The sequence below is a fragment of the Panthera pardus genome, unplaced genomic scaffold, assembly GCF_024362965.1.
Source record: "Panthera pardus isolate Hobbes unplaced genomic scaffold, ASM2436296v1 HiC_scaffold_10, whole genome shotgun sequence".
NCBI lineage: Eukaryota > Metazoa > Chordata > Mammalia > Carnivora > Felidae > Panthera > Panthera pardus.
Genome location: NW_026526655.1, coordinates 79,240,287 through 79,256,746, shown reverse-complemented (window position 1 = coordinate 79,256,746; position 16,460 = coordinate 79,240,287). Strand labels below are relative to the sequence as shown.

Sequence of the window (16,460 nt, the reverse complement as noted above, 5' to 3'; positions counted from 1 at the left end):
ATTTAGCCCTCTTTGTGAATGCCCAACAAGAAACCTAAATAATGCTAACCTAAATAATTTGTGATATAGGAAGTCGTGTGACAACAAACTTCTTCTCTGAGTCCTTTCTTTTGAGAAACTTTATTTTACAAATTTTGCAATTTCTTAAATACCCTCAGATATTTCGGTGGTATATCTGATCAGGTCACTTCTCTGCTCAAAATCCTCCCAAGGCTCTCTATCATCATTGTAAGGCTTACATCCTTAGTGGGGGTGTAGACTTGTGAGGGCACAGTGGGGTTGGTGTGAGGGGTCTGTCCCCCTTGTAACATAATACGCATGCTTCCAGCCCCTGTCAGTAATCTGAATAACACACATTGCATACACCGGCACCGTGTCTCCAATACACGTCGATGCTCTTATTTAGAACATAAAGTTTTGTTTCAAAACGCCGCTAAATTCCAAGCCCCCTTATATCATTGGGCAGTTTTCTCCAGCAATGGTTATTAAAACTGTAACTACCATTCTGAGGGGGAATCCATGAACATTTTTGACACTATGGCTGAACGAGCATCAGGACAGAAGGCGGTCTTGATTGACTTACTATACTCTGTAATTCTGTGGCCTCCTTTAGATGAAGCTGCTCCAGATTATCTGGTATTGTGTGGTAGTGGCCTTTACTCTTCTCATAATTCTTCTTGTACTGGTACTGAGGGGAAGGTGGCATAAAGGCACATTGAGAGAAAAACTGCTCAGCATTTCTGTTTTTCCTCTTTAGGTTAGACATTTACACAGCAGCAGCATCAAGACCAAATTAAAACCAGCAAACAGTAAGTGGGCGGTTACGAAAACCTTTTAAAGGAGGAAGATCCACATTCTGTACTGCCAGTTAATACAGGATGGTAAATACATTGGTTATATGGCTTATTCAAAGTAGGTTTTAAAAGTGAAAAGTGAAAGAAATTATTCCAAACCATAATTCCATGTCCTTAGAAGGAGGGAAGGGCTTAGTTAATTGGGAAATAAAAGTTTAAATACTTGAAGAATAAAAGCATTTTTATATTCTGAGAGATGTTACAGTCAGTGGAGAATGGATAATGTTTAATTTGGAAGAATGCATTGAAACAACAGAAGAGTTTTCTAAAGCTAGCATCTCAGGAGCAGAGAAGATGTGTGTGAGTTCAGCAAAGGAATTCAGCCACAAATGGGTGAAACATGCTGTTTCTGTAGCAAATGGCTGAGCTTACAGAACTGGCAAGCTGACTCGTATTCAGCACGTGATTCATTATCAGAGATTCCTTCATATCAGTCACAGGTTTGTGAAGTTTCTTCAGGTCAGCCTTATATTTAACCTGCAAGTCCAGGGGAAAGAAAGAAATCACATAAATAGGAAATGGAAAACAGTACTAATGGAAGCCATGCTACGATATCCCATATCCTGAAACAAGTGCTGGAGATGGTGATGAAAATAACACCCCTAGTTCACAGTAGCTAAACAGTGGCAACAACTCAAGCGTCCATCAACAGATGGGGAAGTAAAATGTGGTGTATACATACAAGGGGATTATTATTTAGTCATAGGAAGAACTTCAGTTCTGACAAATGCTATGTCATGGAGGAACCTAGAAAACATGGTAAGTGACATAAGCCAGACAAAAAAAGACAAATATTGTATGATTCCACTCATATAAAATTCTCTAATAGGCAAATTCATAGAGACAGAAAAGAGATTTATAGAGATTACCAGGGGCCTAGGGGGAGAGAGGAATGGAGAATTATTGCTTAATGGTCGTAGAATTTGTTTGGGGTGATGGAGAGAACGGTGGTATGTGGACAACACTGTGAATATAGTCAATGGACTCAATTATACATCCTGTGTGTGTGTGTGTGTGTGTGTGTGTGTGTGTGTGTATTCATTTAAGTAATCTCTACACCCAGCGTGGGGCTTGAACTCATGACCCTGAGATCCAAGAGTCATATGCTTTTCTGACTGAGCCAGATAGGCGTCCGTCAATTGTACATCTGAAAATATTTAAAATGGCAAATTTCATGTTATATATTTTACCACAATTAAAAAAACACACACACATACCTCACTTGCCAGATTGTTAGCATCTTTCATGACTTTGTAGAGCTGGCTGTCTTTTGGATTGTATTTTGGTGTTTTGCCCTTCTCTTTGTTGAAATTTTCTCGGTATTTAACCTAACAGGAAGTGCAAAACTCCAAATTATTTCTGAACATCAATTATTTTGAAAACTAAGAAACAGACGAAATATAAATACAAAAGAACATGTCCTATGTAAAGTGATCATACAACTTGTTATCCGAATAGGACACTTGGAAGCGTAAAGAAAAGCATAGCTAATAGTTATGTTCATCCGTTCATCCCCTAGGTCTTAGCCCAGTCATGAAATATACGGATGCTGAATGAAAGAATAAAGGTGGCTGCATCCGGGTGGGTTCTAGAAGTTCAAATGTCATTACTCGTGCCTGTTAAGTTCCCACAGTTGACCCAAGTATGAATCCCACCCTTGGGATGTAATCTTACTACCTGAGGAGAGGTGCCAGTAAGGCCCTCACAATCGATGTTTCTCTTCCATGAAGACAGTTAAGCACACAAACATCTAGACACACCCACAAGTGGAAAAGTGGGGAATGAGAAAGGCCTGAGATGTTCGACAGAAAGGAGAGAGAAGGTCCTTGGTACGCCTTCATGATACCACTTTTCCAAGCTCAGCACTTTTATCAAAGACTGAGGATCTCTTTTGTTGCTACTATTGCACTTTCATTCTGGGAACAACTTCCTCCCACAGGTTTTTCACATGAGAGCTGCCACTCGCCCATCTGTATTACCTGGCTGCTCAGCTTGGCTGCCTTCTTGGCCATTTCAATGTCTGGGCGACCAAGCATGCTTAACCCATGGCTGCCTTCCTTACGGTGCTTGGCTCTGTACTCCACCTGAATCAAAGAAAACCAAGATGGGCAATACATTCTAGGGGGTGGGTGCCTTGTACTACTTGGTGGCGGTGACCTCTGGGGAGCAGGTACATTTTAACCACACCCTTACCTCACTGGCCTGTTTGGCTGCCTGCGTGGCCTTCTTGATGTCCGGCCGATCGGCCACTGTGGTGTAATGCAGGTTTTCCTTGGCATCTTTTTTGTAAGCAACCTTTGTTTGGAGAAAAAAGAGTGTTTACTCACTTGGGAGATACGCTATCTTTGAAAAAGTCCTCATTAAGCACAAGGAAACTTTTTATTAAAACCAAGCCAATTTTTTAAGCTACCGTATTTTTTAAACTACCAGACAGAGAAAGTAGGGCTACCACTCACAGGAAACAGCTCAATATGCTCCAATTTAGGATCCACCGGCTCAACAGAACCCCTGAGAGTATAGAGGGGTAGGGGGACTTACATTACTCTGCTTCTTGGCCACTTCCATAGCATGTTTCACCTCTGGGGGCTCCAGCATGATGGAGTAGTTGGATTTCCCTTTCTCCTTGACAAACTTCTTTTTGTAATTTGTCTAAATAAAGACAGAATTATTTATGTGAGCAGAGGAGTCTGGGAACAGAACTGATTTACTTGAGGAACTGTGAGAAGACCTCCAGGAAAATCTGTGGCTTGCTATTTTGGCCTCAGTGTGGAACCTGGATCTCTGATCCATATTCTAGCTCTTCCCGGTCATTTCTGTCCTGGAACCCAACACTGGAAACACATAGCAATCTTTGGAGAATTGACTACAAGCCAATTAAGTTCTTTCATTTGCCATTTCTATCTGGGAAAAATACATGGAACCATAAAGGGCTTTAAAAACATAATACCATGATTATTAAAGCATCACTGATAAGGACAAGGTGGGCAGAGATTACGGAGATACAAAGTAGTGATTTTACTTCTCTAAAATTGTTGAGCAGTTTAATGACAAGAGAGGCCACTCTTAATCAGCAATGCTTCCACCTTTTATTAACGCTGGGTTACTAACATCTTATCCTGCAGATAACATGCCCTGTGGTAAAACCCACATTTTCTCTAGTTGCCATAATTGGAAACCTAATAAATATCAAGTCCCCCTTTGAAGCAGAATTGAAAATTCACAAATGGGCATCGATGGTAAGGGTGAAGCGACATAAAGGAAAGCCCTTGTAAGCAAAAAGGCAGCTTGTGCCGATTTCCCTGGGTTCTACGGTAAAGTGGTATTGCTGTGCCAAGAGTTGTGGGGCTGGTCACTTACATCACTGACATTCTTGGTCACTTCCTTGACGTGAATAGTATCCCTGGTCTCTGGCAGTGTTGTGTATGAGCCCTGGGCCAAGTGCTTCTTGACGTGGTCCTTGTACTTGTTCTGAGGGAATCCACAGAGAGCTTGTTAGAGTGTCTGCTTGGGGCGTTAGCCCAAGATGGAAGGAGAGCATATGGTTGCTAGAGGATTACCTCAGACACCAGATTGCTAACAGTCTTTGCCAGGAGGATCTGAGGAGTGTCAGGCACAGCATGGCAGGTTCCTCTTTCCTTGACATGTTTCTCTTTGTATTTCAGCTACAGGGGTGAAAAAATATTTCTTTAGTTAGTCTGGGTGTCCTGTATATATTTATTCAGTCCCCAAATCACTAGACAGAGCTGGGAAAACAGCACCACTGACACAGGATGAACATTAAACTCAATAAAAGATTCGATGTTTGGAAATCTTGGAAAATGTACAAAAGAGATGTTCTTTCTCTCTTGCAAGTTGAGGCTTCAATAACAATCAAAATGGATTTCATGATGAATCTTTCTTTATACACCTCGCCTTAGTTCAAAGGACTTTCAAATATGTCATGTGATCTGCACCCTGAAGCCTGGGAGGCATTACTGTTTCTCCTTTACAGATGAGGAAACAGCAGCAGAGGAAGAATATGATCACACAAAAATGAATGTTTCTGCATAGAATCCAGCCAGAACTTCAGTTCCCAATTCTTGCTGTGTGAATTATCTCATGGTGCAGTATAAAACAAGAATGAACACCTGGATTTAATGGTTTCCCCTGCTGTGGCCCTACTCCGCCATGTGGCTGGTGTTCAAGGGGCAGGGTCGTATTTCAGGACTCAAGCCTGAGCTCCTACACCAGCAGCCTTCTCTGTCGTTCCTTGGGTGTGGCTGGAGACTGTGCCACAGAGGACAGCCCCGAGTGAGGTGAGCCATCATGGAAGGCACCGGATACTTACATCACTTTCTATTATAGAATTCCTCAGGGCCAAGACCATGTCTTTATCATCAGTGACAGAGAGCTTGCAACCCTTGAGGAACTCTCGGTCCAGCTTATATTCAAACTGAAACAGAAGAAAGGCAGAGGAAGAAGCGGGCATTTGATTAAATTTGTAAGGGATCCTCCTTTGAAGGGCACTATGACGACTTGCTGCTGGAATGGGGGCAGAGGCTTCCTGGCCCCTCACTGCGTGCTGGGCTCCCCCTCTCCAGCCCCGTGGCCAGGACCAAGCCCTCCCAGCCTGCTCACCCCCAGTTTCCAACCCCACCTGCAGGAGACCAGGCTCCACGGCAGCGGCTCTGCTTCCTGTACTTGCCTTCCACCCCTCACACTGCCCCTCCCCCCATCCTTACTGGATCTCAAGTGAACTAGGCTGACACCCGCAACAGTGGCTATTATGAGTAGTCTTTCATTTTTTCTGCCTCAGGCGTGTCATAGAGCCCAACCCTCTCTCCCATCTCACATCGCTCTGCTGCAGGGATGACTTGGCTGCCTGGATGAAGTCTGGTCGGTCAGGGGTCCACCTCCAGTGGGCTTTGTTGGCCTCATACAGTTTCTTGTAGTCCAGCTGTTTATAACAAGATGGAAATCAATCATTTTGGTCAGTGGACTGAATTCATAACCGCATGTGGCACAGAGGGACTCCTCTTGCATTTCAACAGACAACATTATCACTGTTCTTTATGCAAGAGAGAGCCCCAATTAACATTTCTGTACAATTTATACAACTAGTCAGCCATTTAAAAGGTCATCTTGTGGGACCATTTGGTCTCAAAATAGGGGCTAAAAATTTTAAAGGCCTCCAGGTGAAATAATCCTAAATCTATCTGCCAGTGCAGCTTTATCATCTTCAGAGTCAAGTGCCGTTAATTTCTAGCTAAACTCAGGCTTAATTGTCTTTTTAATTATTAAACTTATAGTATTTATTTCATTCCAGGCACTCTTCTAAGTGCTTCATAACTATGAACTCATTTTAATCTTTATAACAACCGCATGAAATTGACAGCTGAAGAACCGAGGAGAGGGCTAAACAACCTGCCCAAGGGGAGGCAGCTAGTAAATGGCAAAGCTGGGACTCGAATCTGCAGAGACTGGCTTTGGAGACACTTGCACACTTGCTAGACTTTCACCTGAGCTCAGCAGCTGGTGGCCTGGGGACAAATCTGAGGTACAGGTGCTACATAATTTAATTTTTCCTTGGAAGAGCCCTCACTGTCAGGCACATTTCTTTCCTCACTCTTTTTCTTTTTAGTCAAGGTACCTTTTGCACATAATAAAATCTGCATGCTTTTGACAGGGTTGCTTTTGGTGCTATTCTATGAAGTTCCCCCCCCATGTTATTATGAAATTTTTCAAATATACAACAGAGCTGCAAGAATCTGAGAGAATACCCACCCATCCATACATGCCTGGATTCTACAATGTACATTTTACTGCATTTGCTTTTTCACACACCCATCCTGCTACCTATCGCTCAATCCAACCTCGGGACACCTACAATACCTGCCAGCCCCTAAAGGTGTCCGCTGACCCTGATAAATATATGTTCCCTCTGGCACTAGTGGGCATTCATTGAGTTATTACGGTTTCATTATTTAACCATCTATATATCTTTTAAAAGTCAATACTCCTCTAAATGCACAAAAAAATGTTTCTGTGGTTGAGGCTTTAAGATGTCCCACCACAAAAAAAGTAAGGAATCCGTGCAGGGAGATCTGAAAAGGAGAAAGGCCTAGGCCAACCTCTGACAGCCTCAAGTAATTGAAATGTGTGTGTGTGTGCGTGCACGTGTGTGTGTGTTTGCGCATGCATGCGTGGGTGTGCATGTGTTTTCCAGAAGAAGCAGGTTCTAGGATTCAAGGCAGAAGGAGGATACAGAGGGTGGAGGGAATGAAAGATGCTGAAACACTTATTTCAGAATAAAATCTCCTATTCTTCAGCCACCTAGCACACAGGCTGAGGGGCGTGCCATCTGTTGTACAGGGTTAGGCCACCTGTGCTCTTCCCCGTCTCCTTTGTGACAACCAAAGGCAGCATTTAGATTCCAGCATCATTAATCACGCTGCTGGGGCCTAACTCTTGATCCAGACTCATTATAGCTCAGTCACCTGAAGAGATGTAAAAGGAGGTCATGTGTCCTGCAGAAGCTGATAAATCCCTCATTAGACTTAGGGAAGTTTCTGGAACTTACATTGGTGTTGACCTTGTAGGCATCCTTGGCTGCTTTGATATGAACAGCATCTGGCACAATGGTGCAGTTGGACTTATTTCTTTGGTAAACTTCTTTGTATTTCAGCTGTGGGAGGAAACACAGTGACAATGTTAATTTTTTTGGTGACCTAAGCATTTTAAAAAAATGACAAAAAATTAAAACCACGACTGTAATACATAATGCTTCTTAAGACAGAATAACCTGTTGTGAAGAAAGAATGTAGCCATGCACATTCCTGTCTCAGGTCTTAAAACTAGCTCCCCAGAATAGATGGAGTATGCTCACCAGGGTCACTGTAGGATTTATGTCCCCTAAGCTTGGCTGAAAGGGCCATGTGTGTTTTCCTTTCCCCAAATCAGAAAGTCCTGAGTTCAGCACATCTTGAAAACTGCTGATGGAAGAGAAAATCCCCCCACTAGCTTACCCAGATGTTGTTAGTCTTGCCCTCCTTCTGTGCCCCCACACTTCTGGCTGTTACCTCATTGTGTTGTAATTATGTGCTTACCAGTCTATTCTTCCATTAAGTTGAACCCCTTGAGGACAAAGATTGTGCACCAGGTTTTGAAAAACGAAGGAACTGATGGGTGCTGTCCACTACCATAATTGCCAGAGCCACATCTAGCAAGTTGGGCGTGTGTGGGTTTGGATGGGAGAGAGAGAACGGGAAAGCTTAGACTCTGTGGGCTCAACAGGTACTTGCCCATCCTGGGCCTGGCGTTTCTAGCTTCACCCACTTCTGCTCCTCTTAAATCCAGGCTCTGGGACACCCTCGGGGTCTTCCCACTACTTGTTGCAGAGGACTTTGGGTTTTAGTGTTCAGCCTGAAGTCAAACTGTTCTAAGGAAGTCCCTTATATCATATGATTCGTGATATAAATCACGATCGTCTGCCACTTTGCCATAGACCTAGTAAATCAGTATTTTTAGGGAAAAATCCACATTTTTCATATCTCTGGTTATTGTTATAATCAGAAAGTTTGAGGGAATGGATACAGAAATGCTTCGTTTTTCTACAGTTAGAGGGAATGGACGGCTCCACACAGAGGATCTGATAGGTGTTTATGAACCAGTGATGTTCATGTTTGAAGTGCCAAAACTTAGTTTCACATAAAAAACATTTTTAAAATGTTCTATACATTTCTGCCTTCATAAACAGTGCACTGGACGTAATTAACATTTTTCACGGCAACTCCGGGTCAGCAGTGTGAACACATTTATTTACCTACCAAAGAATTCCTGTGCACCAGCCATAGTCAAGGTTTTGGGGTAGGGATGAGCTATTCTACAGTTGTCTTTACTATTCTTTCTTGTGCCCATATAGCCATGGAGTTCTTTAAAAATTTTAATCTATTTTTTAAACTAAAAGGGAGATAGCCTTCAACCACAGAATCTAGCTACATATCTGAAAATTTATTAATACAATTTCTCCTCAAATTCAGAGTGTTAGAATTTAATGGTTACCTTGTTCTTCTGGGTCAAGATAAAGCTTACAGAACATTAATAGCACACTGCGTTTATGGCACACTGCGTTTTTCAAAATGGCCTCAACAATGCCACAACCCCTACCGGCACCCCCTCCATGTTTCTCTGCAATGTGATCTTGCCATTTGTTCATCCAAGGTGGCACTTATCTCTTCATCCCTTGAATCTGGATATGCACCTTGCCTAGCAAAATATGGTGAAAGTGACTCTGTCAATTCTAAGAGTAGCCCTTACCTGGTCTGGAAGTTTCTATCCCAGGCTCTTGGAACCCTTCTACTGTGCTTTGACATGTACAAACCACATGGAAAGGACACATACAAGGGTTCCTGTCTATGCAACAGTTCAGCTCTTAGCCCATAGCCATCCTCAGCTGCCAGCTATGTGAGTGAGCCATCCTAGATGTCCTGGCCCACCTGGGCTTCAGCTGCCTGCCAACAGCACATGATGGAGAGGGTCCACTCATCTGTGCCCAATTAGTTCACAGAATCATGAGCAAAAAAAGATGATTCTTGTTTCAAGCCACTGAATTTTAGGATGATTGCTACACAGGAATAGATAACTAGAAAAGGGTTTATTATATCATGTTAGCAAGAGCCCAAGATAACAGGTGCTGCAAAGCCATTCTTGTACTTACATCACTGACTTCATCTTTGACCTTTCTGACATGCAGCAACATGGGTGTGTCGTGGATTGTGGTGTAGCCTCTGGGTTTGGCCTTGTTGTATTCCAATTTATAAAGTATCTGAAGGAGAAGTGAAAGCAGAAGGAGACAATATGGTACATCTCAATTTATAATACAATGTAATATAAAACATAGACACAATTTTTTTTGGATTTTTTTAGTGTACATAAAGGAAAGACAATTCTATAAACTCAACAGGTAATTTCATGCTTTCTGCAAAAGCTCCACTGCCTCTAAAACAGTGTGTCTGCCGATTTAGTTGAAATAATTCTTTATTACAAAAGAAGAGTTGTAAGCATACCAGGACATTTAACATCCCCGTCTCCCTCCCACTAAATGGCAGTAGAATCTTCCAGATGTTGTGACAATCAAAAATGTCTCTCCGTATTTGCAAATGCTCCCTGACTTTGAGAATCCATTCAGTGTTTCTTGCACTTACATCACTAATTTGTTTGTTGACTTTGGTAGTACGCAGGTGTTCTGGAGTATCCACAACTGAGGTAAATTTGTCCTTTGATTTTTCATAGTCTTTCCTGTACTTGATCTAAGTTGTAGAAGAGAAGAACAAGTTAACTTGAAGTAGAATCAAGGGCTTTAACGATCTAATTTTCTTCTTGAGAGAGTCCCACAGCAAATCGTAGGATTAATACATAAGTCACAGATGTGGGGAATGTGGGGCATGGTGTCATACTTTCTCTCTTAATCCTAACAGAAATGTTTAATGTAAGTCCATATTTGATAGTGACAGTGTAATGGAGTAGCAAATAATAAGTGACATTTTCTATATTTGCATACATGTGGAAACTCAGGCCCAGAGAGGTTAAAAGACTGAACTAAGGGACACATACAGAGTGAATCTCAGGTCCAGGACTGGACCCTTGTTCTCTGGACTCTGACAGGTAATGATTACTTACAATACGCTGCATCAAATATGTATAATGTCTTAAGGCATGTATCCATGTCAAAGATGAAACAGATATCAAATAAAAAAGGAGTATACATGGTATAAAGTACTTATCATTTTTAAAAAGACACTTTCGTAATTTCCAAGTCACGGGTTGTTTTCATGCACATAAGCTGTTTAAAGCAGTTACAGATACAGAAAGCACAACAAAATTTCATGCACAACTATCTGCTGATCACATCAGGCAGGACACAGGAAAAGGTTCAGGCAAACTGGATTTTCTATGTAGACCTCATCCCCTTCATTTCATGTATTGATTTGGTGTCAAACGTAAGTGATAAAATGAGTTTCTAATACAAAAGACTGATTAAAAATTGTGTTTTTTGGGGGGAACAATGGCATTTTACTAACATTATATCTGGTAGTTAAGCAAAATTATCACTGTTTTTTGTTTTTTGTCTTTTGTTTCGCTGCTTCAAATGTACCTCTCAGCATGTGATGGAAAAGTGGTGATGTGAGCTTCAACTGACCTCGTGGGAAGGCAATGTCACCAGAAACATCACTAACACGTGTGTGTGTGTGAGGACAGATATGTTGGAAATAACCTAGCAAATCAGCATCAAACGAGAGGCCATAAATGTGTGCAAGATTCAGAGAGCTGCCCTGCGGTCTTCATCCCTCCCAAATGGTACAGTTGTAGTGATCACTGAACAACAGGTATTAGATGATGAAAATATTATTCATATATTTTAGAAGCCATTGAATCTACTTAATCTCCTTAATCCATAAGGAACCCATTTCTTTTTTTTTTTAATTTTTTTTTAAGTTTATTTATTTTTGAAAGAGAGAGAGACAGAGCATGAACGGGGGAGGGTCAGAGAGAGAGGGAGACACAGAATCGGAAGCAGGCTCCAGGCTCTGAGCTGTTAGCACAGAGCCCGACGCGGGGCTCGAACTCACAGACTGCGAGATCGCGACCTGAGCTGAAGTCGGACGCTTAACCGACTGAGCCACCCAGGCGCCCCAGGAACCCATTTCTTGGGGAAAATATTAAAAAAATTGAAATTAAAGTTATACCAATTTAGAAATAAAATTTTAAAAAGTCTCGGTTAATCTTACTAGGAGTTACTAGATGATGTACAGATGATGGCTGCTGCATCATCACTCTTGGCCAAGCCAGAGTTCATTTATAAAGAGTGAATATTTATGCAGCTTAATCACACGAAACCAGTTTGGGCAGGGAGCCGGGGAAGGCAATCAAGGGAAGGGTAAAAGTGAACGCCTTCAAGGCCTCTCAATCTCTTCTTCACATCATTATCAAACGTTACCTGGCTCCACATGAGTGTGTTGTAGAGGGCAGTCAACATATCTGGACGCAGAATTTCATTACATCCTTGTTTCAGAAGCATCTTGGCACTAGATTTATATTTTCTCTGTTCATGCAAAGAGCAGTGAAGCACAGAAGAGACTTATGAAGACAGAAAAGAACATGGCTCTATATCCCAATCACTTCTGAGTGAAGAGATGTAGGCACGCACACTTTATGTACTCAAATATACATGTGGGTGAAGACACTAAACCCATTATACTGCCAAGTAGAACGACTGCAATACTCGCAGTTGAGCATCCGCAGTCCTTGTGAATGGGAGGTAAGATAGCTCATTCCGCTAGCATTGCCTTACAGGAAAAGAAGACATCGTTGGAGTAGAAAACTCCACGACGATGTTTCCTTCCGTGAATTTTTGTCTTTGTTTTTGCTTTTGCAACTCAATTTGCAGCTTACAATTAGACCCTCCAGAAAAATAAAGGTGAGGGGCCCCAGCTTTTCTTTTTATCTTCACCACAGCATATGTGAGGACACAGAGCATGGACTGGCACACTCAAACAGCTCATGGGCTCTTTGGGTGGCTAGACAGATATTTGAAACAGAACATCCCAATATCATAGGCAGAACCTATGACATCCTTGCAGCAGACGGAACGACATCTCATGAGAAATCTGGAGCACAGTCCTGCCTGGGCTGTCCAGCCAGCCCCATCACAGTACCTGACTTATCTGGTCGCCTGCGATCTTAGCCAGCAGATGTCTAGGCTCATCGACTACCAGGTGGTATTTATCTTTCCGCTGCTCATAATCAGCTCTGTATTTTTTCTGCTCAAACATCATATCAAATTATAGCAAGAGTACAACTTCAAGGCTACACAGAAATGTCCCCAGATAAACACTCCAGAGAACCAGAAATAGGTCATTTCTAGAGGTGGGCTCCTAAGGCATCCAGGGTAGTAACAACATGGAGGCAAAGAGAGTCAAGTGAAGATCACCTAGAGAAGGCTGGGGCTTGGGATAGATATGACTGATGACACCAAAATTGGACTACCTTGTGCGTAAACATCTTCCATCTTTAAATATGATGCCATTAGCAATGTTAGGTTTTGTGGCATCTTAAGTAAGGCACTGATGAACTACAGGTTTACTATCTAAGGCTGTGAGAATCAAAAAAGCATATTCATGGGCAAATTCTACCAGTCTTCTAATGGTAGTGAATTTGATTATAAAAGAGACCCTGGAAATCTTTTGCAAATTATGAAAACAGAAAGAAAATATATCAATACTGTCTTCCTAGGAAGCTATTGCAGTAATTCTTCAGTCATCTTGCCTGGAAATCTACTGAAAATAAACGATATCAAGTTTAAAAATAACAGAAACAACACAAGATTCATATATTGAAATAAATATACTATTGGCTACATTTTCATTGTTAGATACATTTTACTAATTTTCTAAAATTGTTTTTTAATTTACATAAATCCATGGAAAATCCAAAGATAGGAAATTAAATATAAAGCCATCCAAACATAAGTTAATCCATAGCTTGCTCATTTTTGGCCATTTTAAGCTAAATTTAAATTATTGCTACAACAGTTCCAGAAAAGATTTGGGTGCAAATGGATACTTCTCTGCACCAAATGAGAAACAAATGACACTACATTTGAATGCATGAATCACAACTATCCCTTTAGGGGTAGTTATTTCAACCACTGCCATTTCTGTGCCTTGGTAAGGGACTCCAAATGAACCTTGAGCTTCTGGGTCTCCCAACGCTCCACAATATCATTTTTAAAGGAGTTCAGCTGTTAGTCAACAAAATCCTTGACCTCCTTCCTCTTGTCACCTAAAGGGCTGTGCTGCCCTATGCTAGTGTGAACAGAGGCAATGATGGCTGTGGGACCCTTACACCACTCTGGACAGTCCCTTCACTTGTTTTATTTACTGGACAGTTTCTTCCCTCTGCTTTTGGCAGAGCCCATCAGATGGTGACATTATAAGAGCCCAAATCTTTATCTTGAATCAATATTTAAATTGACTTTCCTGTCATTTTATGTATTGGGCTTCAATCAAATAACTCTATAGACTTCTTAAGGGAACAGAATAGGTTGAACTAGATAATGTCATACATACCTCATTCATCAATTGAGTCGCATACTTGAAATGCTTATTGATTGGACAATCTGCTTCATACTTGAAATCTGACTTTGTCCTTTCAAATACCTCTTTATACTTATACTAGAGAAAACAGAACATGGTTACTTGATAGCAGGCTGTGATTACCTTAAGAACAAGACGTGTCATTTATTTTATCATACAACTGAGACAATTTATTCAGTGGAGGCTAACAAGCAGTTACTGAACACTTACTTTGTCTCCTAAGGCAATGAAAAGTATACCCACATGGAAACCCTAAACACTAGCCCCACAAGACATACTTTATTGAATGGATGTCAAACCCATCTTCCATTCTAGGCAAAAATACAAATTAGTTTCTTCTTTGTTTCTATATATTATACTGATTATTATTTTATTTTGTTTTACTCCAGGTGAACTTGAGGGCATTTTTAATCCATTAATTTGAAATGATTTTCCAGTAATTAATCAGATAATCATAATACTTTAAAGCAGAGGTGAGCTAACATCTAAATCACCATCTGTTTTAAAATGACCCCATGAACTAAAAATATTTTTTTAAAATAATTTTAGGGAATTATAACAAAGACTATGTGACAGAACATGGTCCACAACATCTAAAATATTTACTATCTGGCACTTTTCAGAAAAATTTGTTGACTCCTATTTTAGAATTCAGAGGAAGCTAGTCCAACTGCTTTATTTTGTAAATAGGAAAATGAGGACAGAAAAACCAAGTTATTTGCTTTAAGTCACACATCAGATTTGTGGATTAAAATAACCCCACTTTATATTTGCTAACATATCAACTCTAACAAGGTAAGTCACTCAGAGACACAGTAATAGGGACGGAATTCTGAAAGAGCCATGAGGAGTTATACTGAGATGACTTTTTATCAAATTCAAATAAATGATACAAATAAATGGTGACTACAGTCAGTGAAGTCAGTACGAAGAAACTTCCTAAGCAGAGTGAACAATTCAGTATGCACTCTAGCTATAGGGTCTAGAAACAGAACAGGGATGGACATATGAAAAGTTGTTTCTTCGGTATTAATTCTCTCTGTGGGCACTGGAATATGTTACATGCAGGTGGCTCTTATACTTGAGTAGACATACCTTGCTATAGAGAGTCTTGTTCTTTTCAGCCAGAGTGAAGTCAGGGGTATCATAGGCATAGCAACCAATGCCCTTAAGCCAGGTCAGATCTTCTTTATATTTTACCTGGGAGAAGAACATCATCAAAGAATTTTACGAACCCGTCTCCAAACAGTAGTAGGTTACGGTCAATACAGGTAGGCCAAATAGCAGCTCTGACTGCTGACGTATATTCAAGGATTAAGGCAATTATTTAACAGAAGTTTCTACTAATACTGATTTTTGCTCATTTTATGGTGTACTGTTCTACATGGAGATTTTATTTTTTAATACTAATTAAAGCGGTTCAAATTAAATGGGCATATTTTCCTAGAAAGTATATTACCTCAGCAGCTGTATTTTCAGAGAGAGAGCTGAAATTTATTTCCAGATGAGCATTGTTATGTGTCTTCATTGATTCATGAAGTTGTTCATCAAAAGATCAAAAATACGCTATTTCTTAAATGAAGCATATCACTTCCAGTCATGTAATATGATATTATGCAGGTAGGTTTATAAATTTGAATATAGATTTCTCTCTCCTAAGTTAAAGTTCAGTTATTTAGCAAGGAGTTTTAGGATTTAAACATCCATATAGAAGATCTAAAATCTAGCCAAGTGTTCAATTTTTATTCAGTGTTTAATTTTATAAGTCACACGGGAATATGAATTTATATGTAAAAACAGAAGATTTTAAAACTCACATCACTGACTGCATCAGTAACTGCCCGATGGTGGAAATGCTCTGGGCGATCAGGAATGGACCTCCAGATCCCCAACTGACTCATGTAGTTCTCCTTGTATTTCACCTATGGTAAAAGCACGAAGACAGCTATAAAGTCTTACCCAACTTTAATGTAAAAAAGTCTATTTTTCTCTAGAGAGTTTTAGGAAAGGAAGAATACTTAAAAAAAAAAAAGTGGTAGATTACTAAGCCCAACACAAGTAGAAATAGTAGGGACATACTTTACTAATGTCATCTGTGACTTTGCGATGATAAACAATGTCCAGAGCATCCTTCACAGTGTGGTATTTTCCTTTGGTCTTTTGAAATGTTTCTTTGTAGCGTAGCTGGAAAGAGAAAAAGCACACAGATTGTAAAAACAAACAAACAAACAAACAAAAAAACTACCAAATTAAATAATTGAGTTCTTTTCAGCTTGAACTCTCTTGAGTCTTCTCTCTTGAATAAATTTAGGAGAGATTAAAAAGCTCATTTTCACATCCTGGAAGAGAAAAAGGACATTGGGAAAAAAAAAATTGTGAAACCTGAATATAGAGTTTAGTTAATGATAACATATCAATATGAATTCATTGGTTGTGACAAATGTACAATGGTAATGTAAGGCATTAATTAACA

The 16,460-nt window shown here is 40.4% G+C and overlaps 1 protein-coding gene across 1 annotated transcript in view; it reads right to left on the bottom strand.

Moving 5' to 3' along the window:
* NEB (nebulin) overlaps positions 1-16,460 on the bottom strand; it is a 224,786-nt gene that overhangs the window by 30,337 nt on the left and 177,989 nt on the right. Inside the window, 19 exon segments of the mRNA XM_019456312.2 lie at positions 584-688; positions 1,227-1,331; positions 2,072-2,182; positions 2,834-2,938; positions 3,048-3,149; positions 3,393-3,503; positions 4,212-4,322; positions 4,412-4,516; positions 5,182-5,286; positions 5,686-5,790; positions 7,414-7,518; positions 9,550-9,657; positions 10,037-10,141; positions 11,830-11,934; positions 12,548-12,652; positions 13,961-14,065; positions 15,083-15,187; positions 15,805-15,909; positions 16,067-16,171. Of these exon segments, the coding sequence (XP_019311857.2) occupies positions 584-688; positions 1,227-1,331; positions 2,072-2,182; positions 2,834-2,938; positions 3,048-3,149; positions 3,393-3,503; positions 4,212-4,322; positions 4,412-4,516; positions 5,182-5,286; positions 5,686-5,790; positions 7,414-7,518; positions 9,550-9,657; positions 10,037-10,141; positions 11,830-11,934; positions 12,548-12,652; positions 13,961-14,065; positions 15,083-15,187; positions 15,805-15,909; positions 16,067-16,171 (2,013 nt within the window).